At 34.0% G+C, this 26,777-nt stretch overlaps 2 protein-coding genes across 2 annotated transcripts; one reads left to right on the top strand and one right to left on the bottom strand.

Annotated features, from left to right (window-relative positions):
- Nucleotides 1–3,715: 3,715 nt before the first annotated feature.
- Nucleotides 3,716–9,015, top strand: LOC21390519 (ATP synthase subunit gamma, mitochondrial). Its single transcript, XM_010107192.2, has 9 exons — nt 3,716–3,969; nt 5,094–5,137; nt 5,284–5,436; nt 5,675–5,788; nt 5,877–6,004; nt 6,530–6,652; nt 6,741–6,860; nt 7,781–7,902; nt 8,657–9,015. Exons 1-9 carry the CDS (start codon nt 3,863–3,865, stop codon nt 8,724–8,726), a joined length of 981 nt encoding a protein of 326 aa, XP_010105494.1. The 5' UTR covers nt 3,716–3,862; the 3' UTR covers nt 8,727–9,015.
- A 349-nt stretch (nt 9,016–9,364) lies between these two features.
- Nucleotides 9,365–15,227, bottom strand: LOC21390520 (respiratory burst oxidase homolog protein A). Its single transcript, XM_024171610.1, has 14 exons — nt 15,104–15,227; nt 14,465–14,624; nt 14,275–14,323; nt 14,010–14,123; nt 13,266–13,682; nt 12,183–12,569; nt 11,974–12,072; nt 11,708–11,823; nt 11,466–11,568; nt 10,819–11,004; nt 10,583–10,708; nt 10,236–10,364; nt 9,760–9,838; nt 9,365–9,474 (listed from the first exon to the last, which is right to left on the bottom strand). The coding sequence occupies exons 1-14, from the start codon at nt 15,225–15,227 to the stop codon at nt 9,365–9,367; spliced, it is 2,199 nt and encodes a 732-aa protein (XP_024027378.1).
- Between the last annotated feature and the right edge of the window lie 11,550 nt (nt 15,228–26,777).

The raw sequence follows: 26,777 nt of genomic DNA on the forward strand, positions 1-26,777 counted from the left end.
CGTTTTTCAGAAAACAGAAAACGAAAACGAGAAAATGAAAACACCTTTTTTTCGTTTTCTGATTTCCACAAAAAGACAAAAACATTTTTGGTTTTGTTTTTTTAAAAAAATTGCACCAAACACGTTTTTAACACCCGTTTTCATTTTTTTGCTTTGAAAACCGTGAAAAACGAAAATGAAAACGCAAACAAACAGGCCCTTAAATTTTTGTTTTTCAATTTCGAATTGATCCTCGACACTTTGTCATCCGTTTTAGAGAAAATGTTTATGATTTAAGCATTAATTTTCTTAATCTATTTCTATATTTTACTAGGCCATAAATTTTATATCTTTCATTTTATTCAAAATAAATTTATCAAAAAAATATTATTTATTTTTGAATATATTTTTAATAAATTTTTTTAAAATCTATTAATTTAACTCATTCGAGTTAATTTGGACTAGACTATACAAGTTGGCTTGATGCTTGATTTTTTAGTGGACATTTGGTTCATGGATTCAGAATCATAATTCATAATTATTTTTGATTTACGTGTGTTTTTTGTGAGAGAAAATACTATAACGAATCACGAACTATGATTCAAATCATGGCACAAATCCACTAACCAAACACGATTTACACTTGGCCTGCTTAAAAACCTAACCAAACTAGGGTTTTTTTTTATTTTTTTATTTTTTTTCCTTATAAAGATGGCCAAACAAACCATGAGGGCTTTCAAACCGTGTTGGACCACGCTTGTATTCAAGTGGCCTGGCCCGACCCACTTTTTTATGAGCTAGGCCAGCTCTTGTTCGATTTTACAATTTCGAGCCACTAGACCCAAGTTAGGGTATCCAAATTTATCGCTCGAATTTACACCTCTATTCACACGAGAGATATGTTAGGATCACTTTTTTTTGTCATTTTTTATACTCACTATTTAACACGTTAACTTTGTTATCATATTTTTTTATTTAAATAATAATATATTAATAGAATTCACGTGTTAAAGAGTAAATGCAAAGAGAGTGACATAAAGGATGCGTTTAAAACTCATTCTAAAATGATTTTATTTTTTGTATGAAAATAGAAATGAAAACGTTTTCATTCTCGGATAAAAATTATTTTTAAAAATGCGTTTGGTAGTTTTCTTAAGAAATTATTTTTAATATAAAAAAATCCATTAATGTCTCTTTCTTTCTCTCTCTACTCGAGAGAGGAGAAATCAGAAGCAAAAAATGAAAAATGACTTTTAGTCATTTTTCATTTCTCTCTCATTTTACACTAAACTAAAAAATCATTTTCATTTATGTTTTTTATCTTTAATTGTGCCAAACACGTGCATTTAGTTAATAGATTCATACAATAATTTGAATCATAATTCATGATTCGCCATAATATTTTTTTTTCATAAAAAATATACATAAATTAAAAATAATTTTAAATTATAATTCTAAATTTACGAATCAAACGCCTACACATTTCTATGCAATTGTCACCCTTAAGGTTTAGCCATTAATCCGACAGGCGCTGTTTTTCTGATTGATCCAACAAGTGAATTAGAGCCGTCGGATGAAGATGAACGAACAACAATGATCCGGCTGGAGCAAAAGAACGCGTAGGGTGTAGCCACAATTAATACACTGCAACCCATAGCTTTTGGCGGCCAGATGGTTGATCGGAGAGGCAAGGAAGATGAGGTTTTCAGGCAAAGGTTACCAAGTGGCACGACTATAGGCAATGAGTCAGTTTCTGATAGTTATTTATTATAAATTAAGGGTATATATATATGTTAGAGGTATGTGGTAGCTGTAAGAGACGTATGTAACACCTCTAAAATCAGCGGATTTTTAAGAAATATTGCGAACAAATTGTAAATTATTTGTAGCAACAAGTTTAGAAGGTGTTTATATCGCTGAAATGGCTGAATCAAAATCAAGTCAATTACAAATTTGCACTTAATTTTCACGAATAAAGCAATAAGTATGTGGAAGATTGGTGCATTAATGTATAACGATCTGTAATACTAAAAGTGCATTTAAAATTCATTCTAAAATAATTTTATTTTTTATATGAAAATAAAAATGAAAACATTTTCATTTCATTTTAGAATCATTTTGGTAATTTTATTTAAAGATTAATTTCAATTTTAAAAAAAAATTAAAAATGTGTTTAATAGTTTAATTTTTGAAAACATATAATAATATATTAAATAAATAATGATTGAATCCTAAATAAAAACACTAATAATTAATATAATAATTTAAATTACATTATAAATAAATAATAAATAATTTAAAATAAAATAACTTAGTAAATGATTAGTTGATGAATAATCTTAACTTATATTACTGTTGTATATATAAATCACACATTTAATCATATAAACACACGACACACATTTTTAGATATATTCACAACCAAGTCTCTTGTCTAACTGTTTTCTTTAAAATCATAGGAGGAAAGATATAAAACAAAAATAAATAAAGTCTCTAAAACATTTTTCTAATAAACTAGCACAGAGAAATCATAGTCATATCTTTGGCTTGAAACTACATTCATAAGACATGCAAATGCTTGCATTTTTAAAACACATGTAATAAATATTTTAAATATTATTTAAGGTTTCCTTTCCGTCACTTCAACTGTTCAAGGCTTCAGCCCAAATTGATGAACTTCTCACGAACCCAAAATAACCCGAACGCAAAAAAAAAAAAAAAAAAAAAAAAAAAAAAAAAAAAAAACTCTCCTCCTTTAACATTTTAAGGGGCAGACACATCATACGACAATTCAACAAAGCAATTGAAAAAAACCCAACCAAAAAAAAAAAAAAAAAAAAAAAAAAAAAAAAAAAAAATCTACTCTCATTAGACTTCTCAAGTGCAGATTAGCTCATAAGATAAACAACCCAAAATTGATGAACTTCTCATTAACTCAGCCAAGCATAACCCCAGCATCATCATCGTTGCAAAGCAACCCATCGAACCCTCGAAGCAACCCGTTGAAACCCATCTCTGCTAAAACGACACAGCTCTACAAAACCAAAGTGCGAAACCCTAGACCCAATCCAAACAATCTGCAAAATCATGTCCTCCACCCCAGTCACCGCCCTCGACCACACCGGCGTCAGGCTCATGCCAGAGATTGTCGAGCACGTCCTCGCCTGCTTCCAAAACGCCAGCCTGCTCGCCCACCGCTTCTTCCAGTGGGCCGCCAATGTCATGGAGAAGCACAGCGTTTCGCAAAATTTGACTGCGTTTAACGGAGAAAAGGAAAATGGGAAAATGAAAATGATTTGTAATCGTTTTCAAAACGTCGGGCTTGTTTTTTTAGAGCGTGATTTGAGTGTAATTTTTGAATTAAATTTGAGTTATAATTTGAGTTGAAGTTGTAATTTAAATAAAATTGAATAAAATTAAATAAAATTAAAACTTAAAAAAATATAAATTTAAATAAAGCTGTAATTTAAGTTTAAACTTTTTCTGAATTCTGTTGTAAAAAATAACCTCTGAATATTTAGGAAAAAGAAAGAAAACATTTTCATTTTTGTTTTTCGAACAATGCGGTGTCAAATGCAATTTTAATAGCATTTTTATTTTTTAATCCTCAAAAAATGTGAAAAATGAAACTAAATGGGTTCCAAACAGCCAAAATTAAAAGAATAAGGGTCAAATCTCACCAATTAAAAAGTTTAGGGACCCTCCCATAAATTACTCTTTTTTATAACCTCAAAATGCTCAAAGCCTGCATCTTCTTCTGCCCTGTCAAGTGTCGAATTGATCTTAAAGACATCACGCCGAAAGCCCTAAACATCAGATTTTCCGATCCGCAATTTTCCAGCCCCTTTAGGGTTTCTGAAATCTCGACCACCGATTACCAGCAATGGCGATGGCAGCAGCTGTGCGACGAGAGGGGAGGCGCTGCTTCTCCCCTCTGACCACCCCCAAACCGATCGCCGCCATCCGATCCTCTCTCATCCCCCCCGCCGAGTATGATTTTTTTGTTTTGTTTTACTGCTTCTCTTATTCTTCGATTCTTGCTTGTTGTTTTGCTCTTTCAATGGCGTATTTCGTTGTCCCATCTGTTTGGTTGCTGGGAAAGTTGGGGAAAATTGGGAAGTGAACATTTCGACGGTGTATTTGTTTCAATTGACTACTAAACTTGCCTCAGGTGTTTTAACCTGGCTCGTTGAGATTTCAATGCAGTCAAGAGATTTTTTTTTTCAATTTCTCAGTAATTTAATGGAAATGAAATAAATTTGGTTAGGTACTGAGAGATATTTTGGAAGATTCATATTCGAGTGTTCTTAGGTTCCTTAGGGAGTGAAGTGGATTCTTCTATTGGTGGGTAAGAGAAAACATTTGCCCTTGGTTATGGGAAGTTCTGGTTACAACTGATCGTATATGGTGGAAATTGAAAATTAGCTTAGAACTAGATTTAAAAGATTAATTTCGCTTTACTTAAAAAAATATTTTTTTTTCCTGAGAAAATGTATAGTGTATCCTCTTTCTGAGTTATTGAGAATTACGATAAGGGGCTGTAAAAGACAAGTTGTCAGGCGACGAAAATGTAGCCTGTTAATTCTTGGACAAACAGCGTGTTTTCTAAAACTTTGTATTGTGTGTGGAACAGTGTGTTAAGCTTGAGGTACCATTTCTGTGGTTTTTCTTTGTTTACTTATTAGTTCAATTACTATTTTTTTGAGGTTGAATCCTTATAATAAATCATGAAAATGTGGTCAAACTCCAATGTTATAGAAAGAGTTATTTTTAATTTCTTTTTATTGAATCACGAATGAAAAAAAGATATGTCAAGTATGTCATGAGAGTAGTCTTTCTAGAAGATGCAAAGTATGTTATGACACGCCTGCACCTTGTGAATCTACAACTAGTTTGAGAAGGTATAAAATGTATCATTGCTCTGATGGATTTTGAAATCGGCGGAAACTGTGGTGTGGAAAAAATATAAACTGTGCAAAAAAATATTTTAAACACGTTTTTGCTTGATGATAATTGTATGCATGAGTTTCTTGTATTCTATGGTGTTTTCAACTATCTTTTGCCAACCCCATTCTGCCACTGAATATTTAATTTAATTGGCTTTGGGTGTGCAGCGAGCAGGCCCCTTGTGGAGTACGTTCTATTTCCACTCAAGTGGGTAAGTACTATTGTCCATATTTAGTATTTCTCTTTGGAAATATAGGTGTGTTCCTGTCTTTTGTTGAAGAAACTTTGTAACTTTTTTTTTTTTAATATGTTTTCCGTAACTCAATATTGCTTTCTTTTGATGTTTGGTTTTTACAGTTAGGAACCGGATGAAGAGTGTGAAGAATATCCAAAAAATTACAAAGGCAATGAAGATGGTTGCAGCCTCAAAGCTAAGAGCTATTCAAACTAAAGCTGAAAATTCTCGTGGCTTATGGCAGCCTTTTACTGCACTTCTTGGTGACGCTCCCAGTAAGTTTCTCATCATGATTTTATTAATCCTTCTACTCCTTGAACTTTATTCGAGAGTGGATAGAAACTGTGCGCGTGTGCTGAAAATACTCACTGTCTAAGTTTATGTTCTTGAATCAATTTATTCCTGTTTTGTTTATCCATATTTGTCATGTTATCCATTTTTTTACTTTCATGTGGGTCATATATTGTATATTTTTGTGTTGGACTAATTGTATATTCTGTTTTGCAATGCTAGGTGTTGATGTTAAGAAAAATGTCATCGTTACCATTTCTTCTGACAAAGGTCTATGTGGTGGAATCAATTCTACTTCAGTCAAGATAAGCAGGAGTTTTTACAAGTTGGCTTCTGGTAGATTCGCAAGCTAAATTGTTTAGTTCTTAAGGTTTGAAAAGCTCAGATTTTTTTTCTTACTTTACGTATATTTCTACTATTATAGGTCCTGACAAAGAAACAAAATATGTTATCTTGGGAGAAAAGGCAAAAGTTCAAATGATCCGTGACTCAAAGAAGGACATTGAGTTATCAATTACTGAGTTGCAGAAGAATCCTTTGAATTATACTCAGGTTGGTAACCTATGTTTCTTTCCCAAATATGATAGGGCAAAAGGTTTTATTCAAGATGTTTCTGCATATATTTACATGCTTGGATCCTGTGCTTTTGTTTCAAAATTGTCTATAATTATGTTGGAAAAGTGCCACAACTGTTTTAGATTTTACCTTTTGATCTCATATTTAGTCAATTGATATTTTGTTTGCTATTGATTTATGAAATGTGTAGGAAACAAGGATTTATGTGATTGATTGTATTCATTTAAAGATGTAATAGGTTGCAGTATGATGAACAAACAAGGATTTAGTTTGTTTTTTCTGGTTTTGTTTTGATTCTAGAGGATATATTGCCTTCTTTCCTTTGTACTGTTGTCAGAATGAGTAACAGATGTTTCTTATATAATAAATGATTGATTCTATGACACTCTTTGAATGAAGGATTTTTGCTTTGTGAAATATACTGTGTTAAGTTTGTAGCTGTGATTCTTTACTTACGTATATATACTTCCATTTGCTTGCCTTCATATTCCGTCATTTCAGGTGTCTGTTCTTGCTGATGACATTTTGAAGAATGTGGAATTTGATGCTTTGAGAATTATCTTTAACAAGTTCCATTCCGTTGTCTCATTTATCCCAACAATGTCGACTGTATTGTCTCCAGAGGTGAGAACATTGTTTTTATTTTAGTTTTTCTCTCTTTCTATTGTCAACCTTTTTGGCTGGTTGGATATATAATTCTGTGTTTGTATAGGTTGTTGAGAAAGAGTCTGAAGCTGGCGGAAATATTGGTGATCTAGACGCCTACGAGATTGAAGGTGGTGAGACAAAGTCAGAAATACTCCAAAATCTGGCAGAGTTCCAGTTTTCTTGTGTATGTCCTTTCTTAACCCAACCTACTTGTTTGGTTGTTCGGAGAGTCCATTATTTTAGTGAGAATCACGTGGTTGGTCAGACTATTAAATGTTAATCTGAAAACTTATCTTGTTCAGCATTATATCTTTATATAACTTTATTAGATGACTGTCCACTTGCCTGTTTGGATTTGTGTCCTTTGTAAATGCAATGCAACTTTCGGCATTTAAAAACTAGAATCAAACATCTCTGTTTAGATATTAGCTGATTGTTTCATTTGAGCTTGCCTTAGATTGATTTGTGGATAACACTTGCATTTGCTTGTTTTTCTTGCAAATATTTTTTGTTAGCGGTGTTGCTCAAGCAAAAAGACCGTGGCCTTGTCTTAGGCCTCGTTCATTTCACCGATTCGAGTTTTCAGTTTTAGGTTTCTACAGTAAAAAACTATCAGAAAATGTCACATTAACTTTTTCTGCTAAAGTGAAAAGCTCTCAGAAAATGTCACATCTTAGCTCGAATTAAAAACTTGAATCCGCGAAGTAAACGAGGCTTTAATCTTTTATCTTAGTGAGAAATTCATGTTCAAAGAGTGGAGTGTTGTGATAAACGAATCTGAACACGTTTATGAGGACAATAACCCTCTATATTGCTGTAGTATTGTGACGTGCTCTAGGAACTGATGCTGCTAAATATGTTTTAGTTTGTGGAAATTGTAAATCTTCTCTAACTCGAACAGCTAGCAGCCATATGTGATTTTTGCTTTTTTGCTCTTGTTTCAATTATTTTTGGGGCTTGGATGTCTTCCTTTTATGGTGCATGCTCTAATTGAGTACCTGTTCTAGCGAATCTATTATGTTCTCGCAAGTTGAATCTCTGACTGGAGATTTTTTTATGTAATGCATTTGTGATATCACTGAAAGAATTCCACATTACGGTCAGGTCTTGTTCAATGCTGTGTTGGAGAATGCTTGCAGTGAACAGGGGGCAAGGATGTCTGCCATGGATAGCTCAAGCAGAAATGCTGGAGAGATGCTTGATCGTCTCACACTTACTTATAACAGGTCTCTCTCTCTCTCTCTCCCCACCTAATCAATCAAATTATGTTTGAGAAAAAGGTCCATTGAAATTGACCCACTGAAAAAAGCCAGTTTTTAGTTTGGATTTCTAGGGTGGTTGGGCAATAGCCAACAGTGTTAGGTTATGGTATTAGATCAGAATGAGGTTGATTTGTAAGAATCGCTGTAATTTGGAGACAAACCAGAAAGTAGTTAGTGAGATGAGAATGTCATTAGCAGAAAGCTCTAGTGTAGGGGTGAGAATCGATTAGAGAAAGAGATGAAATGAAAATGAAATATGTTTTAGAAATTGAGTTGGGACTTCAGTGAAGTGGATCAGGTCTCATAAGGTGCATGCGTCATTGATAAACTTTTTGGTTGTCCCAAGTCTTTTGTAAATAATATTGATTTAGGTGGTCAAATGAATTTAAGAATAAGTTAGCCTGCCACCTAACCCTAGTGGTTTCATTTACCTATTATCCCAGGAAATGTACTCAATTAGAAACTGGCAAATGATTGGGTTTGTTTGACTTGTTTCCATGGGTAGATGTTATATTTGAACCCTCCTACCATGCCGTTGACTCAGTAGTTAAATGTAGGGGAAGGGACTAATATTGGGGAAACCGTCTAGCTGATGCTATCGGTTAAAAGCTAAAAGGGCCGTGATTTTTTAAATACCGACTATGACTGAATTTTTTTAACTATGCATAAGTGTGCTCTCTCGACTGATCTCATTTTTTGGTCTGATTAATTTGTATAGAACTCGTCAAGCATCTATCACCACCGAATTGATTGAGATCATTTCTGGAGCATCAGCGCTTGAAGGCTAAGCATGAGACCCATGGCACCTACGGTGACGAAATAAGGTTTCAGCAAGAGGCTTTGTTTGAACTTACGCTACCTTTTGAGTCGTTCCTTCAGTTTCAATAATCACACCAGAATCAAGCTTCGTTTCTGGGACCCCAAACATCTTCGTTTCAATTGATTTTTGGATTTTGTTTTCCTTTGTACTTTGTACACAGTTCATATTTAATGATCAAAGGCTTTTTGTAAAATTTTACACAATCATCTTTCCTGTGAAAGGGAACTTGACACAAATGTCTAAGTAGCTTTCCTCTACTTTACCTCGTGGGATGCAATTACTTTTATTCTAATACATAAATACATACACATATAACTGTGTATGTACTTAATCTTTTTCTGGGCTATGCAAATATCAAATCATGACTCATAACCAGATTGTATTAATGGAAAAAAGGAAGGTGTACTATCATGGATCTTGAGCATTTTATTCACTCAAAATTAATGCAAAACTGACTAATTTGAGAGGCAACAATGTTTTCATCTTTTTGTTCTGAATGAGGGAAAAAGATGCAAAGTATTATGTACACTTGGACCATTATTGGTGTTAACCAATTCCCATTGTGAAATTGATACAAGACAACGACAATTTGAGAGAACAATCAATCTAATAATTCTCCTTGTGAAATACGAATCTGGTAGTGGTTTTGGTGGAGAATTTGGTGCACATTGTTTCCAGATCTTTTGCTAAGCCGGATGGACCGCAATAGAATACACCTGTTACAAGCAAAATCCCCAAATGTTAATAATCAGTGAATAATGTTAGGAGGCTCTGATGATACCTAGCATCACACGCTAATAAAAGATAGATCTTACAGAATAGGCTCACATACGAGGTCCACTTTTTATTAGTTATAGTGGCTATTCACAAGCGGTAGTTGTCAAGGGCAAAACCAGGAATGCAAACTAGTTCTATATGATTTAGGTTTATTCTCGTAAGCCATGTCAAAGATGAATTTATGTTCTGAATTCTGATCAATAGCATGAGGATTCTATGAGTACCAATCTTTGCTCCTCTGTGTCTCCAAGCCAATTTTGAAAAGATGCTAAACCAATTTGGTCTGGCGAAATGTGTGCGTACCTGAAAATTCCACAATGGAGTTAGTTGCCCTTAATACATTCTTGCATTCCCATTCGTTTCCTAGTCATAAGTATTATACCTAATGATTCAATAGTGTCTAACTTGATTTCATTGTTAAAAGTTTGGTCAAACAAAATTTTCAACTAAACCTTTCTGTGGTGTTGTTCTTGTTAAACAAGCTGCCAACATGTCAATAATGCTTTCACCGGAAGTGAAGGTGTCAACTAGTTGAGTTGGTAAAGTCTTTAGCGTATTTAAAAATTCATGATCGTAGTCTGATTTTGCCAAGGTTTAGAGAAAATTTTACAAAATAAGGGATCCATATTCCATAATGTTATATTATTTTTTAAACATTATTATTATTATTCTAGACAAAGACCAAAAATAGAATTCTTACCGGTGTCCGGGAGATAATATCAATGCCATGTTTCGCATGATACAAAGCCTGAATAGCACTTATGAAAGTTGACCGTGCATCTCCTTCCTGATATATGCTGGTTAGGAAATTATGAACCTCTACAACAGACTTCAGAAATCGCCACCATACAATGATTAGAAATGGTCAAAACACTATAGAATTCAATGACTACTAGCACGTCTCTTTATCGTGAATTTGAACCATATTTCAAACATTCTTACTATAATGTTTTCTCTCACAAAAACTTTAAATTTTCATTCAAAATTTCTGAACCAAACGAGTCATATATTTAATGATGAATACTTCGGTTAACTTCTTGCATTCACCTGCTTTTGGTTTGATTTTGATACTTCCTTCATGATGTCTCTAAACCAGTCAAAGGAGTTTTGTTCTCTTGTAACCCAATAAAGATAGGCTTTGATGGGACCTTTTTTTCTTAAGCTGCAACCATTCTGTTCTAGAAAATGGTAAATTCTGTTAAAGGATTGAAGAAAACCAGAACAAAAAATGCCATTAGAAACAACAACATTAGAAGAAATAAAGGGCAAGAAGAAATTTTTACATGGTTGTTGCTTTGTTCTTTTTTGGTGCCATTTACAACATCTTTGAGGATGCTAATGAAAGGTGTGGCTCCAATTCCTAGGCCAATCAGCACAACCATGTCATACTTGACATGGTCTTGAGAGGCAGCACCATAAGGCCCATCAATGTATATTTTAGGATACTCTTTTGCACCTGATAATACTGCCTGCAAAACTTGAACAGTTATATAATTTTGAAGAGATTTTACAATTTTTTTTGGATTGTCCTCACTAGTGTCCTCTAAACTTTAGAATCATTCACAGTTTAAACCCTGAACTTTAAAAACACTGACCTGCCTCTTAAATTTTGAATTAGTCTTACTTAATTCATTTTTGTTGGAATTTATGCTAAAAACAAACGAAAGAAGGAGACTGTGCAATCACATAATCTTTTGGTTTGAACTTCTGTTAGAAACAAAAGAACAAAGACCAAATGAGCTTACTTAATCCCCTCTTTTTTCTGGGGGTTAGGTGGGAGAACTTCAAAATTTAAGGGGTAAAGGGAGAGTTTTTAATTTTGTGGTATAAACTGGGAATGCCCCCAAAGTTTAGGAGGGACCAGTGAGATTAACCTGTTTTTTTTTTTCAGATTTTGTTGAGTTAGTTTATTTGTTTATTTGTTTATTACCTCCTGGAAAAGGTTATATATTTGGTAACTCCAGTCTCCAAGAGTTCTTATGTGTACACTTAGGTATTCATCTTCTGGTCCTGAAGTTAAGGAAAATGGGTGCCTAAAAATGAAGATAGAAGAGGAGATATTAAAAGATATCATGGGCAAAGACAATATTTAAACTTTGATTTAAATGCTTCTATGGTGACATTAAGATAACAGAAAAAAAAAATGGACAGAAAAATACTTGACAATATTACCATTCAAATGGTGAAATTTGAGGGCATTGAATGAATATGTACATGCCACTCTGGTACTTAAATCCTTCTGGTTTGTGCAATTTTAGGGACATTACTTTTCCTGGATAAAAACTTGCCTGCACTTTATTTGCCAAAGACATAACAAAACTGTCATTTGCATCTGTAGCAACATCAAGACTCTGAAAATTCAAATTCTAAAAAAAAAAAACATAATAGTAATAATAAATAAATGATACTGAACTTTCAAAAGGAATAGGATTTTACACCTTCAAAATTTGAACCTCACAACGGCTTGATCTTATGGCTCTAAGGATTCTTTCTGCAGCATATATAACCACTGGAATAGCAATATACATCCAAGTCTGCTCAAAGAAAATTTGAACACCAAAATCTTTTGATATAACAAAATTAGAAGAGAAAAAGAAGTTATTTCTTGTTATAAGTAGTCACATTGAACAAGAAAAAGAAGGCTTACAGTTTTTTCAGCAACATTTTTTGTAAGGAAGAGGAACATGGAGTGAATGATAAGCAAGGCATACACTGGAATGAACAAGTGGTGGGAGTACCAAAAGGTGTTGTACCCCGTGATGTGTCGGACTGACCTCGGGAGCGATGGGGACTGGCGGCGTGGCCACTTTGTTGCTAGTGAAAATGCAATGGCCATTAGTATCACCATGACAATCCCTGTGGCCACCTCTGTGGTGGCCAATATTTCAAGGTATGATGGTTGGTGGTACCCGAATCCGGGGGCTATGGTTTGCTGGAAAATCGAAGTGTCTGAGCTACTAATTCTTGGGAAATCACAAGCAAGATGAGTGCCACCATGTAGGATCACTCCTACCACAATCCCTCCTGCAATCAGCTAAAATCAGGAACATGAGTTAGTACAAAGGCTTTGGTGGACATTTGTGGTGATTTTGAAAGTGTATTTGTAAGTTTTGGTGATCTACTAAGGATTAAGGAAAGTCACACTTAGTATTGATTAATATAAGCTCCACGTAAATTCCACATTGATCAATAATAAAATATCTTACATTTGTCCCTAACATAACTCTTTGCTTTCATTGACATTTACAAAAAAGAAAAAAGTATAAAAGAACAAAAAATCCCCACAATTTTACATAGTGTTGGGGAAAACAAGTTATAATAAAGTTAAAAGGGGTCTACTTAACTTTGTATTTGCACAAAGGATATTTGGCAAATTAAACTTTCACGGTTGGTAAGTTATCCATTTAACTCTTATTTTTAGAGATTATCCCTGAGTTTAACAAGTATTGTAAAGTGCTCCAAATTGATGATAACCATTATTATTCTCGTACACATTATGTGAGCTTGTTTGAAATAAGAGATTAAAGTTTCAGATGATCGGAGCACATCATATCACGTACATATTACGTACATGATGGCATTTCTTTTAATAACATTATTCATTAATTTAGGAACACTTTGCAACATTTCATTAAATTTAAAGGGTCATGTGTCACCTTTTTCAACTTACTAATTTGGTCGAATTTGGGTGATAAAAGCGAAAAAAAAACTGACAAAAATGCCAAAATACCTTGTGGAAGTTGATGTTGTCGTTGAACGGAATTACCGAGTTTACCCTTGGGTTACTACGTAGCCAAGTGATTGTGTTTCGACAAACGGGCAACAAAACAAGAGCCATGTTGAATTTGAGAGTCTCAGCAGCACCTTTGGCAGTGGACAAACAATATCCCATAACTTCAAAAGCTGTTCTATGGCGATATTGGATGAATTTCCAAGTGAAGAGGATTACACAAATCACCAACCAAACCAATATTATCCACCCTCTTCTCCAATGTGATCTGAACAGAATTTCAGCCTTTGAACATGCCTCTTCAAATGTCTCATAAGTTTTACTTGGAAATGAATTATGTGACATTGTTGGTGTTCTATTAGTCGAAAGATGACCTTTTGCTAAGCTTATTCTGAAGAGGGTCTCAAATTCGGATATCTACAAGATCAAAATGGACTTCAATTAAAGAAACCAAAGTAAAATACTTTAATGTGAAAGTGGTTTTTTTTTTTTTTTTTTTTTTTTTTTTTTTTTTTTTCCTTTTTGGAGATTTTTGTGGTAAACTAGGAAAAAATTCTTTATCGGTAAAACACAACGATAAACTGCCAAATTTACGTAGTCATATCAGGTAAAAAATAATAATTTAACGAAATTTGATAAAGATTTGATGGTTAAAAATTGTGTCCTACCAATAAGGCATTCTTTTATACCCCATCATAAAATTTTCCGTTCTTTTTATAAATTATGTTTTTCTTTTCCTTGTACCTCAATGTAACCTCTCTTTTCAGTGTCAAGAAATTCCATAACTAAAGAAGCATAATCTTCTGCTTCCTCATGGGTCAGAGATAACTTATTTGTAGAAGCACTTAATAGAACACTCTGCAAAAGTTCAACAAATCCAACGGATTAAACTAAAGAACATGAATATAAATCTAATTTGAAAATGATTAACCTTAGTAAAACTTAAAAATTATGAAATACAATATTGTGTGTGTAAATAAATGCTTTTTAGTTAGTGAAAAAAAAAAACCTCTTTAATATCCATGTCAGTGATTTTGCCGTTCATGTTTCTGTCACACCTGCAAAGAACAGATTTAAAAAGGAAAAATTCATAGCCATTTTGTTGGCTAATTAAACAAGCTGTGAAGGCATTTTAGTAGTTAAAAAATAGAGAGAATTTATATATAATGAAAGTTTAGGTGGGATTTGATTATATTTACAAGTCAAAGAAAATCCTTATCCTTGAATCATAACAAGGGTCAGTCAAGCGAAGCCAATAACTATAAAGTTCTCCTTTTGTTATATAATTTTTCAGATCCTTTCTGATTCCCCTTAAAGCCCTCAATAGCTCATTAGCAAATTCTGGTGATTGTTGCATTCCTATGAACAATGAAAAACAAATAAAAATCAGAAAAGAGAACTAAAATTAAGCTTAAGATTAAAAAATCTAGTAAAAAATACAGCCAGATTACAAAAGTAAAAGTACCACAATTCTAAATCAGTTTTATAATAATAACATGACCAAAAACTATGTTGTATTAACATTATGCTATTATGAACCATGTGGTAAATTTTTGTGGCATGATCAAATTGTTGAACTTTACGCTGTAAGTTGGCATTTAGAGAAGTAATAACAGCTTGGAAAAATCCTAAACTTTACTGTGGTTTTCTTCTTCTCCTCTTTATTTTTTGACTGGGGACGTATCGGTGCGAGATTTGAACTCTATGCCATAAGATGGAATCATGTTTAGATTTACCGTTAGATATATAATGCTTGCAACGTTCACTATTACTTTGCTTTCTACTTTCTATAATTAGGAAAAAAAGAAAAGATAAGAACTTGATCAAGCTTTTCTCACCTATACAAAAAGCAAAGTCAGACCATTTCACAACATGTTGATCAAACCCACTTGCAGTTATAGCAAGCCTGTCAAACCGCTTCTCGATCTCCTTCCACTCAATCCCATTATAACCATTGCCCATAATTCCAGAAAATCTCATCCATTGATCATTACAGAACTGATCAGGCACTAATGGCTTTATACGTAGATCACTAAGAGGAACGATACTTGCATTGAAAGAAGAAGAAGAAGAAGACGAAGAAGAAGAAGAAGAAGAAGAAGAAGAAGTTGAAGAAGAATTACAAGATAAAGAAGAAGAAGAGGAAGAAGAAGAAGTTGGTTCATGGATGTTTTGGAACTCTACATGAGCATCCATTGATGATCTTCCCATAATCTTTCATCAATCTCTCTCTCTTTTTTTTTTTTTTTTTTTTGCCTTTCTTTTTTCCTTCCACAAGAAAGAAAATGCAGTTTAGAAAAATGGGGTTAGTTTTTCTTTGCAGGAAAAGAAGATGAGTTGTTTAGCTTGTTGAAGAATATATATGCATGCATATATAGCTTTCAAACATGAAGGATATATGAAAGAAATATAGTGGTGGCATAATATTTTGGTTTTCTTTCTTGAAAGGGACAAGCTAGCAAGTGGGGTTTATTAAATTTTATTTTTCTTTTATTTATTTATTTATTTTTGGTGTACATGTATTTTACTTTCTTAGTTTCCTTAGGTTAATATGGGTTGTTGAATAATGACCAGAACAAGAGAATGTAAGAAAAGAGAAATGTAAATATATACATGTTTGGTAATGGTGTGGTTGTGAATAAGATGTGATTAAGTAAAGGACATTATAAAGCAAGAGAGGTTTTGTTTTGGGTGGAGAAGATTAGGAAAAAGGAAGGAAATGAGAGCAGGTAGATTGATAGGAGTAGTGAGGAATTATGCATGGAAATGAAAAGGTTGTGGGATGAGAGAGAGAGAGAGAAAGAGAGATCATCTAAATCAAGAAGGGCAAGAAAGCAATTGAAATAAGAAATCGGTTATAATTGAAAGTTTGAAACCTTGTCCCAAGACTGTCTATATGCTTTACATAATTTGCATTGCAAGATAGCTCATGTCATGGGTTAGGAATATGGTATACATGGGCAAAAGAAATAGGTATGCAAGTCATGACCATAACACAATTTGCATAATTTGCAAGACTGTCTATATGCTTTACATAATTTGCATTGCTTATTACAAGTTAATTAGGCGGGGGCCATTGTTGGCTTAACCTAGTTACAACACAGGTGAAAAATAAAAAATAAAAAATAACGTGTGGATTGTGCTAACTTATTTCTTGTGATATACATAATTCGAAATTAGGCTAACTTGTTCTTAGAACTACAAATAGTAGATTGAAATTCCTTTGATGTGGTTTTGACTTGGATGTATGTGTTTTACCTAAATGTACGCCCTTTTTCTTTAGGTGGATCCATATAATTCCATGCACTTTCTTACCAGCTTTCTTTGATAATGCTAATAGTAACAAAGTGGTTAGTGGTGTAATTAGGGGATTTTTTTTTTAATGAATATATTCAGACATTGTTTGGAGTAGAATTTACTATTTTATACTTGTCCTTTTGTATTTGGAGTATTGTGCGTCATTCAGTCAGTTTTTTTTTTTTTTTTTTTTTTCCTTTTCCTCAAATGCATTTACAATAAAAGTTGTCATAGATTAAACCCAACCATTGAATTGTTACATCTGATTTTTTAACTGTCTTAAAAAAAATGAAGAAATGATCTGATTCACTACAAGAAAAAGGTATTTTTGCGACGACCAAAAATCATCGCAAAAATCCGCATGTCGTCGCAAATAATTATTTTAGCGTCGACGTGTCGTCACAGATTTGTCGTCGCAACTAATTAGTCGCAAAAACTTTTTTTGCGACGACAATGTCGTCACAAAAGTATTTGTGACGACATAATGTTTTTGCAACGATAGGCGTCGCTAATACACCGTTGTAAAATTCTCGTGATATTATAATTTTTTGCGATGACATTTCAAATTGTCATCGCAAATAACCTAGGTTTTTTGCCACGACAAATCTAAAAAAGTCGTCGCAAAAAACTGAAATAAATTTTTTTTTTATAATTTTTAAAAAATGGCAATTAATTAATTTTTAATAATTTTAATTAAAAATTATTATGTTACATACTGAATATAATTTATTAAGATACATTAAAAGTGAAATATAAATTAATATTAAAAACAGTAAATCTAATGAAGTGCATATATAATGTTTAAAAAAATATAAAAGTCTAAATAAAGTGAAAATAAAATAGTACATATAACGGAACTAATCGTCTAAGTTTGCAGCATCGCCAACAGCTGAATCATCATCAGGACTGTCATCATCTGAAAGATGCGGAATAACGTCTAGGTCTACTGGTTCTGGACGATCAATCGTAGGTAATTGGATATTTGGCTGCAATTTAGACCTTCACCTGATTGTTATAAATCTTAACTTGTTCCTGTTACGATTTCTTTAAATAACGACTCACACGTGGGTCAAGTTAAGCCGATGATGTTGCATCCGAGTATGAACCAGCAGATGAAGGAGAAACCCCGGAGTAACGCTTTTGGGAGAGCGTCGGACCCACTCCTATCTTATGTCCTCTACGCATGCCAAGAACTTGCTCCAAAACCCCATGCTCGTCAAAGGTGGGTCTAGTCGAGCTTGAAGTAGACTGTGTTCTCTGCGTTTGTCTCTCCTCCTCCAGGGTGTTCTACATAATATAAGACATTATAATTGTTTTTACCTCTTATAAAACCACTATTTCAGTGTAAAAAAATTTAATATGAAAAGTAAAAATACTTACAAAAGTTTGTTCCGCTTGGGGATTAACCCAAGAGTCCCCGCGACGATGCATGTCCGCCCAATTGTCTATGGCAGACATCGGCGCTTTGGTCTCCGTACTGAACTGTCAAATTAATTACATTTGTTAAAATTCTTAAATTCTAACTAAATTTTGACAGCATAACGACTTATTTTTCATATGATCCAAAAATCAAAACCTGTAAAAAAATAATTTTAAAAGATTTCGACACATTATAGCTGCAAGATGTGCCACCCAGACAAATCATCACAAACATATAAATACGATAATGAAGTCAAAAAAATAAGTACTAACATTCTTATTGCGATGCTGAGAGTACGATACCTGACCATGTAAGCTTGGATACTTTTGGTTGCTACGATTAGTTTTATTTGTCTATGATATTTTCTGTTTATAATTAACTATAATAAGTAATAGTTACTTGAAATTATGTATAAAAAACCATCAAGTTCTAACAAATCTATAATTACTTGAAATTTGTCGCCGGAGAACCTATCGCAACAACGATCCCAATGAAGTTGATTCCTCATGTTACTCGGGAGACTTTCTCTACCATAGCATTTGAAGTGGCGGTGCAGGAAACTTTTCTAGTCCTTGTAGCACTTTACTGCCTCCCTATCAACAACGGACCTCAAAATATTGTAGTCTATGTTAAACCAGTCCTTGCAAAACAGTTTCACATCGTTAAAACACATTGTTAACTTTAGTATAAACTATACAAATTATTGCATAAAAAAAATACCAGCATCCGGTTCTGAATTGTCCTCTTGTCCATGTTGCTAATGTCCTTCCAAGCATCATGGAAGGGCTCGCATATGTCCCTGGTATGAATACCAACTGCACTTTCAAACCAGACACCATATTTACCAAGCGCCTTCCAAGTACTTCTGCCTCATCAAATTCTACTGTGATTTTTCTGTCTTGAATGACCTTTTGGGTGATTTCATAACCTTTCGCCCTACCTCGACCTTTACATTATCGAGATTCAGGTGCTGTAAGCATATGTAAGCATTTCAAATTAACATGTATTATTACATTTATTTACTATATGATAGAACGGGAAAAAAGTCAAATAACATACCAGGCTCACAGAATGCGGGGACTCTGTAAGGACCGGGAGAAGGCTGTGCTCCTCCTGAAGAGCCAGCGTAAGTGGCTACCTGACCAGCCATCAATGCCTGTGAATAAATTCATATTAATAACAATATTTAAAAATTCACAGAAGATCATAATATTAAAACGAAAGCTGAGAAAAATGACAAAGATTACTATTCTTAAATTCTACTCATCGTCGCTGCTACATTGTTGATTGTCCCCATCATCATTTATGTCATCATCGTCTTCAGATTCGATGACTTCCTCCTCAACGTACTCCTCTAAAGTTTCATCATCCTCATCATTAATAAAATCATCAACTACGGGAGACTTATCTTTCATAATTACATCAACATCGGAGGTGACAACATTAGACGATACATCATGTCGATTCAATACAAATGAGTCAATCTCTGGTAGTGCAACTACTAACTCAATATTTGTAGACTCCGTATCCTGGACTATCATCACGTCATCAATGTCAGTTTATGGAATGTCCCAAATATGTTGATGTCTAAAGTGTTCTACAACCTTCCAGTTTGGACCGTTAAATAAATCGTCTACGTAAAAAACTTGCTCTGCTTGAGATGCAAGTATGAAAGGTTCGTTTTCATACCACGTGTCTTTAACAAAAACACTTATTCTATGTTTGTAGTGTTGAATCCTTTTCTTTCCCGGACGAGTGTCAAACCACAAACATTTAAAATGCACAACAGAATTGTCGTTCAAGTAGGATAGTTCATAAATATCCTCCAAAACTCCATAATACGTTAGGTTATCAGGTCCGCAAACACAAACACCACTATTTTGAGTACTTCGATTCATATCCCAATTGTGTATCAGAAACTTGACACCGTTCACCACACAACCAGGATAATTCGACATGAGAAGCTTGACCACTTGAAAGTGAAAGTATTTGATCATTTGCTTCTGGGTCATTCTGCTGTCGAATATTAAAAATCTGTAAGGAGACATAAATTCTTTTTAAAACAAAATTTTTAATGACTTAACAATGTTAATACAAATTAATTATAAATGTACCTTATTCTTAAAACATTTTAGAAACACTTTCGATTGAATTTCATCCAATGGTATGGTTCGACCGCCGTCATCAATCTCCCTCTTATAGTCACTGTTTAACAGAGAATGAAAGTAAGGGACACGATTGTATGTGACACAATCAATGAACAATTAAGTAACAAAACTAAAAGTAGTACTTACTCAATGAACTGCTGAATTTCTGGACAGTTCTGTAGTACGTACCACTCGGCTTTCTCTCACAAATTAGTATCCAAAGTGATGGGGTTCATCTTCCCAATTGGCCGACAGCGAGTTTCGAATACAGAAATCTTTTTAACAGTACGATCTTCATCGTCTACCCAATTTATGGCCAGTCAGTTAAACCATGTTTCAACTCCAGTTAAATACAATGAACAAAAAGTCAGAGCTTCGTTCACAATGTATGCCTCAGCAATCGAACCCTCAGAACGTGCATGATTCTTGACATATTTCTTTAACGATCCAAGAAAACATTCAAACGGATACATCCATCTTAAGTGAACTGGTCCTCCTCGAATGGCTTCTTCAGGCAAGTGTATAACTAAATGTACCATTATGTCAAAAAAGGCAGGAGAAAAAATTGTTTCTAACTTGCATAAAATAAGCACAATATCTTGTTGAGCTTTCTCTAAATCACTTTTTTACAATGTCCTTGAGCATATTAACTCGAAAAAATTACTTAATTCTGTTATTGCATCAATGATCTCTTTCTTCATGAATGGTCGTATCCCTGTTGGCAATAATTGATGTATTATGATGTGACAGTCATGTGATTTTAGTCCCGTAATTTTATTCTTCCCTTCGATCGCGTTTTTCTTTAAATTTGAAGCAAATCCATCAGGAAACCTTACTGATTTTAAAAAGTCACAAAACTTTTTACCGTCGTCTGGAGATAGTGTATAAGATGCATGTGGTTTCATCCAATGATCACCGTCTTTGTACAAATGCAACTCCTGGCGTACCCCCATATGTTGAAGATCGATTCTCGCCTTGTCCGTATCCTTACTTTTTCCGTCAATGTCTAGAATTGTGCCCAATAAGTTGTCGCATACATTCTTCTCAATATGCATGACATCTAAGTTGTGACGTAACGACAATGACTTCCAATAAGGCAACTCCCAAAAGATACTCTTCTTTGTCCAATTAAGCTCGCTTGTATGTCTTTTCCGCTTCTTACCACCATACTTTTGATGTTTACCAGGCAATCTGAGGGACACATTTTGTAACTGAGCTAAGATTTGGTGCACAGATTTTTGAGCCGGTGGAGGTCGTTTCTCAACCATACCATCAAACTTTTTTATTTTTTCTCATCCCATGTTTAATAGAAAGCCATTGCCGATGGTTGATTAACACCCAAAAGTGATATTCACAAGCGGTCAATTGTAGCACAGAAGGGCGGTCGTATCCACAGAGAGATCACAAAATAACAAGAAAGACTAGCAGAATAAGAGCGTTAGAGAAAAGTGAATTAAAGAAAAATGAGAGTTTTTGGGATTTTTGTTACAAATAAAATAGAAATGAGGGAATTTGTATGAAGAAAATTCAATAATAAAAACGGTAAGGTGTCGAGAATCTCTAATGTTTCGTTCACCAATCCAAGTTTTGATTCACAATATTAAATAACCGAATAAATTAAATCTGTATGTTGACTCCAGAAATATTATTATTACAAGTTATCTAAAATCGACAATATATCAATCTGACAATATTGCAGTAAAAGACAATTTGTAAAATAATTTGAATAACAAAACATTGCGTGACATAATTACATAAGAAAAGCGTGACTGAATTTATATAAAAATTGGCACACAATATTTTGAAAAGTAATAGAAAAATAGATGAGATTTAATTTATTCATATGTAAACTTTACAGCAAAAGGAATCAAAACCCCGAATTGGGTCACTCAACAGAAGTTCATCTCTAACCTCACCAAGAAAACTCTAGCCTATCTTGCAAAACATTCTCACAAGTTCTAGAGAGAAAATATGAGAATGACAGCAAGACGACAGAAAACTGAATATTAAAAAAAGCTTCTAAAACCTTAAGCCAACCCCTCTATTTATAGTGTTCAGAGGTTGCCTGTCAAATAAGGAAATAAATTGTAAAACTAGAAAATTACAAAAGAAAAGGAAACAAAATAAAATTACACATAAATTAGGAGAAATCACATATTTGATTTGGGGAAGAAATCTGGTAATTTCCTATGATTTTTGGGGAAGGAATTCGGATTCATCACCAAATAGGACACGTGTCGCAACGTGATTGGAATTGATGAGAGAAACGTGCCACATGTCGCACGCGGATTGGTTGCGTGTGCTGGCGCAGTCAGAGTTGAGGATCCGCGTTGGACAGGTGGCGGACGCAGAAAAGGCAGCAGGTATGTCGCTGGCGTGTGGGACCCACGCGGAGGGATGCTTGGACGCGCGGTGATGGCCGCGTGGAAGGGACGTGCACGCTGAGGAACTCCCGTGCAAGTGACGCGCGCTGGAAGTGCTGTGGGCAAGCTATCACAAACTAGGACCCACGCGTGGCTTGGTTCGGTGGCTCAAACGGTTGACGCGACTCTTCTCACTTTTGGCTTGTGAGGCTCGGCTGGATGGCTTGGCTCGGGTGGTTAAAAATATGACTTTCATGGCTTATTTTTGTGTAGCTTTTTACACTGCTTTTTATCTGAAAATAATCAAGCAACAACTAAACAAATTCCAATGAAAAATATTCTGAATAAAAATAATGAAATTGTTTAATTAAAGCTTAAATATTTTAATATTATATAATCAAAAGCAGTATTTAATGTGCATTTTCATACACTAATCAATGGCCAACAAAACAAGTCTTACTTATTATTCTCTTTGAAGGGCTTGAATCGTTGCAAGTTGGGCATGCTAAATAGCCCTGACCACTCCATCCAGATAAACTACTATGAGCAGGAAAATCATTAACTATCATGAGCAACATAGCCCGCATCTGAAATGATGTATTCGAAACTGCGTCACGTACAATTACTCCTTCATTCCACAAATCTTTTAGCTCATCCACAAGGGGCCTTAAAAAGACATCCATATCCTTTCCGGGTGCATTTGGGCTATGAATCAACAATGTCAATATCTTATAAGGATCCTTAGTGCATAACCACGGAGGTAAATTGTAGGTCGTTAAAATCATAAGCCACATACTGTATGAGAGGCTCATATTCCCGAAAGGATTGAAACCATCAGCGGCCAACCCCAAGCGAACATTTCTCGGTTCACGTGAAAACTCGGGATACTTTTCATCTACCTCCTTTCATTCATTACCATCGACTGGATGACGCATTAAATCCTTATCATTTGAACGCCCACGCTGGTGCCACGTCATATCTTTAGCTGTGTGACGAGAATCGTACAGACGCTTCAACCGATCTGTTAACGGGAAATAACGTAGTACTTTCCACGGCACTTGTTTAGTACCCTTTGTCTTTTTTTTCTTCTAACGGGATGTTTTACATACGGGACACATTTGTAGATCAACATTCTCCTTCCAAAACAAAGCACAATCGTACTTGCAAACATGAATTGTTTCGTAACCCAATCTAAGTTTACTCATGAGCTTCTTCGACTCATAATGAGAAGAAGGGAACTTCACATCCGGGAATGTATCTTTCAATAGATTTAACAGAGCATCCACACACTCATTAGGCCACTTGTATAACACTTTTAAATGCATCAATTTCGCTAAGAAATTTAAAGACGAATACTTAGTGCAACCCAGATACAATCCCACCTGGAGCTCATAAAGTAGATCCTCAAATTCAGCGTAATGTGCATCTTCTAGATCCACATGCGACATTTCATTGTCATCATTAATCCCAGCAGCGTCTTCTAAGACTGTAAACATCTCGTCTACTGGTTGATTAACTATTGGGTCGACACCTGAAACCGCTTCTACTTCACTAAGGTGAATCCATGTACTATACAATGGATCAAAACTAAATCAATGTATATGCGCTCTCACAGTTTCTACTAGATGCATTTCATGATTTTTACATTTCACACAAGGACAACTGATATGGCCAATTGAAGTTGCATAATTTTTGGCGACGTCAACAAAAGCAGATAACCCATTCCAATATTCATCCGACAATCGGTTCCTCAAATAAGTCCAACTTTTGTCAATCGGCATTTGAACTATAAACAATAACAGACATAACAATTTATTAATGTGTTTAATTAATTTTAATTCTACTCTTTATTAACACAATTAAATTTTATTAATTAAAGTTTCTTAATGAACTTATTAAAATTCTTAAATTCTAACTAAATTTTAGCAGCATAACGACTTATTTTTCATATGATCCAAAAATCAAAACCTGTAGAAAAATAACTTTAAAAGATTTCGACACACCATAGCTGCAAGATGTGCCACCCAGAACAAAAATCATAAACATATACAAAATTTCAACAATATAAGAAAATCATAATTCAAATATTCTCATCATAATCCTGAATTCATACAACCAAAAACTACAACAATTTTAAACTAAATAAATATAAAAAACTTACAAAGTTCAAACCCACTAAACGGGGGCTGAAAATAGTAGGATTACGTAAGAGGAATCATGCAAACAGTGACGGAGGCGAAAAATCAAACGCCTACATCAAAACAAAACATCAAACATAATTTTCAAACACAAAAATTAACATTTTATTAATATCTAGAGTAACATATAGACACAATTCTTGATTAATTAAATTCTCAGAACCATAAAAAATGACTAAACTCGAACAAAAATCCATAACATTTTCTATTTTCTATTTCCTTCTCATTTACTCGGCAAGTAACAACAATCCCTAACAAAAATCCCTAACATTCTTCGAATCAATGCAAGTAACAATAAAAAAAAATTTACAAAAAAATAAAAAAATAAAAAAACTAACCTCAAATTGGGCGGCGGGACCGGCGGGCGGGGGTGGGGACAAGAGAGAGGGGGGCAGAAGAGAGAGAGAGAAAAGGGAAGAGAGAGAGAAAAAAGGGAAGAGAGAGAATGGAAGAGAGAGAGAGAAGACGGCGGGCGGCGGCGGTGAGAGGAAGAAGAAGCGGAGAGAGTTAGAGAGAGAGAGATTGAAATCAGGGGAAAATGAAGAGGAAGAAGTTAGGGTATAATAGATCAGACTTATTTGCGATGACATTGTCGTCGCAAATAAATTTAAAATGTTGTCGCAAATACCATACATCTGAAATTATTTACGACAACATTATCGTCGCAAATAAATTTAAAATGCCGTCGCAAATACCCCACATCTGAAATTATTTGTGACGACAATATGTCGTCGCAAATAATCATTCCACCACGTTTATTCTTGGTCAAATGTGTATGGCTTATTTTCGACGACAAAGAGAAAACATCGTCGCAAATAGAGTGATAATATTTGCGACGACACCTGTCGTCGCAAATAAAAAGATATTTGCGACGAAAAGTCGTCGTAAATAAAAAGATATTTGTGACGAAAAGTCGTCGCAAAAAATGGATTCCCTTTGGCGGTAAAAATCCGCGCCATTAGAAATTGCGCGCCTAAACTATTTGCGACGACATTGAACTTATTAGTGACAACATGCATAATTTATTTAACGGGGATTAATTGTGACGACATGTCGTCGCAAATAATGAAAGATTTGCGACGACATATGTCGTCACAAATAATGTCGTCTGAAATGACCTTTATTGTTGTAGTGTAAATTGATTGGTTTGGTTGTTCAAAAAACCACAAAAATTTATTTGATTACCTCATTAAGGAATTGACAATTATGATAGTTATAAACTGTTTTTCATCAGATTAATGAATTTTCAGGATGATTTTATAAGAATCTGTACCTTTTATTGCCTTTGGTGATCATTCGAAAGAGAAAAAGGGTAATTAAAGGAGTTTTGTTTGATACAATTGTTGTCTTTTGAGACTATGAAAGATATATGAGGCTTTCCGAGACATTTAAAGCGGAAACTAGACAATAAATTCTAATTATATATCTTTTAGTTCTTACTTTTCGAATATCTCATGATTTTTAACATTGTATTTATATACACAATTACACATTTATATAAATCCTCCTAGTTTGGAGCTCCGTGAAAACAATAAGCATGTGATTAATATATACCTCTTGGTTTGGAGGTAATTGACAATACTGTGCGCGCACACTAAAACTTCATGTTGAATTGGTTTGCATGAAATTAACCAAGCAGACAAATAAAATAAAAATACTGTCACAGAAAAAGGTTTGCTTTTTTCCCTAATAAAGACGAGCTTTCAGCCAACAGAAATAAACGTTACAATTGTAAATCTTAAGAAAACACCAAGATTGATGTAACACAAGCAAATAATTACAATAAATAAATCATATAAATGATTTGATTCGACCAATAAGAAGAAGTAATTTTTTCTTTTTCAACTGTACTCTTTTCTATTGATGTGTGTATATAACTTCATAAGAGAAACAAATTCGAGCTAGAAACTAAGTCACAAAGGTTTGCATTTGCATCCATGTTTTTGTTACTACGTTGTACAACATTATTTATTTATTTATTTATTCATTTTATCCACACGTGATATATACATTGTATCCATGTTTCTTTAGTTTCCTTTCCTTTTTTTTATTTTATTTACTTTATTTATTATTATTATTATTATTAT

The sequence above is a fragment of the Morus notabilis genome, unplaced genomic scaffold (assembly GCF_000414095.1).
Source record: "Morus notabilis unplaced genomic scaffold, ASM41409v2 Scaffold438, whole genome shotgun sequence".
Taxonomy (NCBI): domain Eukaryota; kingdom Viridiplantae; phylum Streptophyta; class Magnoliopsida; order Rosales; family Moraceae; genus Morus; species Morus notabilis.

What these genes read in the sequence shown, in the direction of transcription:
- LOC21390519 (XM_010107192.2), top strand. Translation starts at nt 3,863, where the DNA reads ATGGCGATGGCAGCAGCTGTGCGACGAGAGGGGAGGCGCTGCTTCTCC. An exon ending in TTCTATTTCCACTCAAGTGG is followed by an intron (nt 5,138 to 5,283) that starts GTAAGTACTATT and finishes TGGTTTTTACAG; the next exon opens with TTAGGAACCGGATGAAGAGT. An exon ending in ATCCTTTGAATTATACTCAG is followed by an intron (nt 6,005 to 6,529) that starts GTTGGTAACCTA and finishes CCGTCATTTCAG; the next exon opens with GTGTCTGTTCTTGCTGATGA.
- LOC21390520 (XM_024171610.1), bottom strand. Translation starts at nt 15,227, where the DNA reads ATGGGCAATGGTTATAATGGGATTGAGTGGAAGGAGATCGAGAAGCGG. An exon ending in TGACTTTGCTTTTTGTATAG is followed by an intron (nt 14,625 to 15,103) that starts GTGAGAAAAGCT and finishes CATTGTTCATAG; the next exon opens with GAATGCAACAATCACCAGAA. An exon ending in CTGACATGGATATTAAAGAG is followed by an intron (nt 14,124 to 14,274) that starts GTTTTTTTTTTT and finishes GAACTTTTGCAG; the next exon opens with AGTGTTCTATTAAGTGCTTC.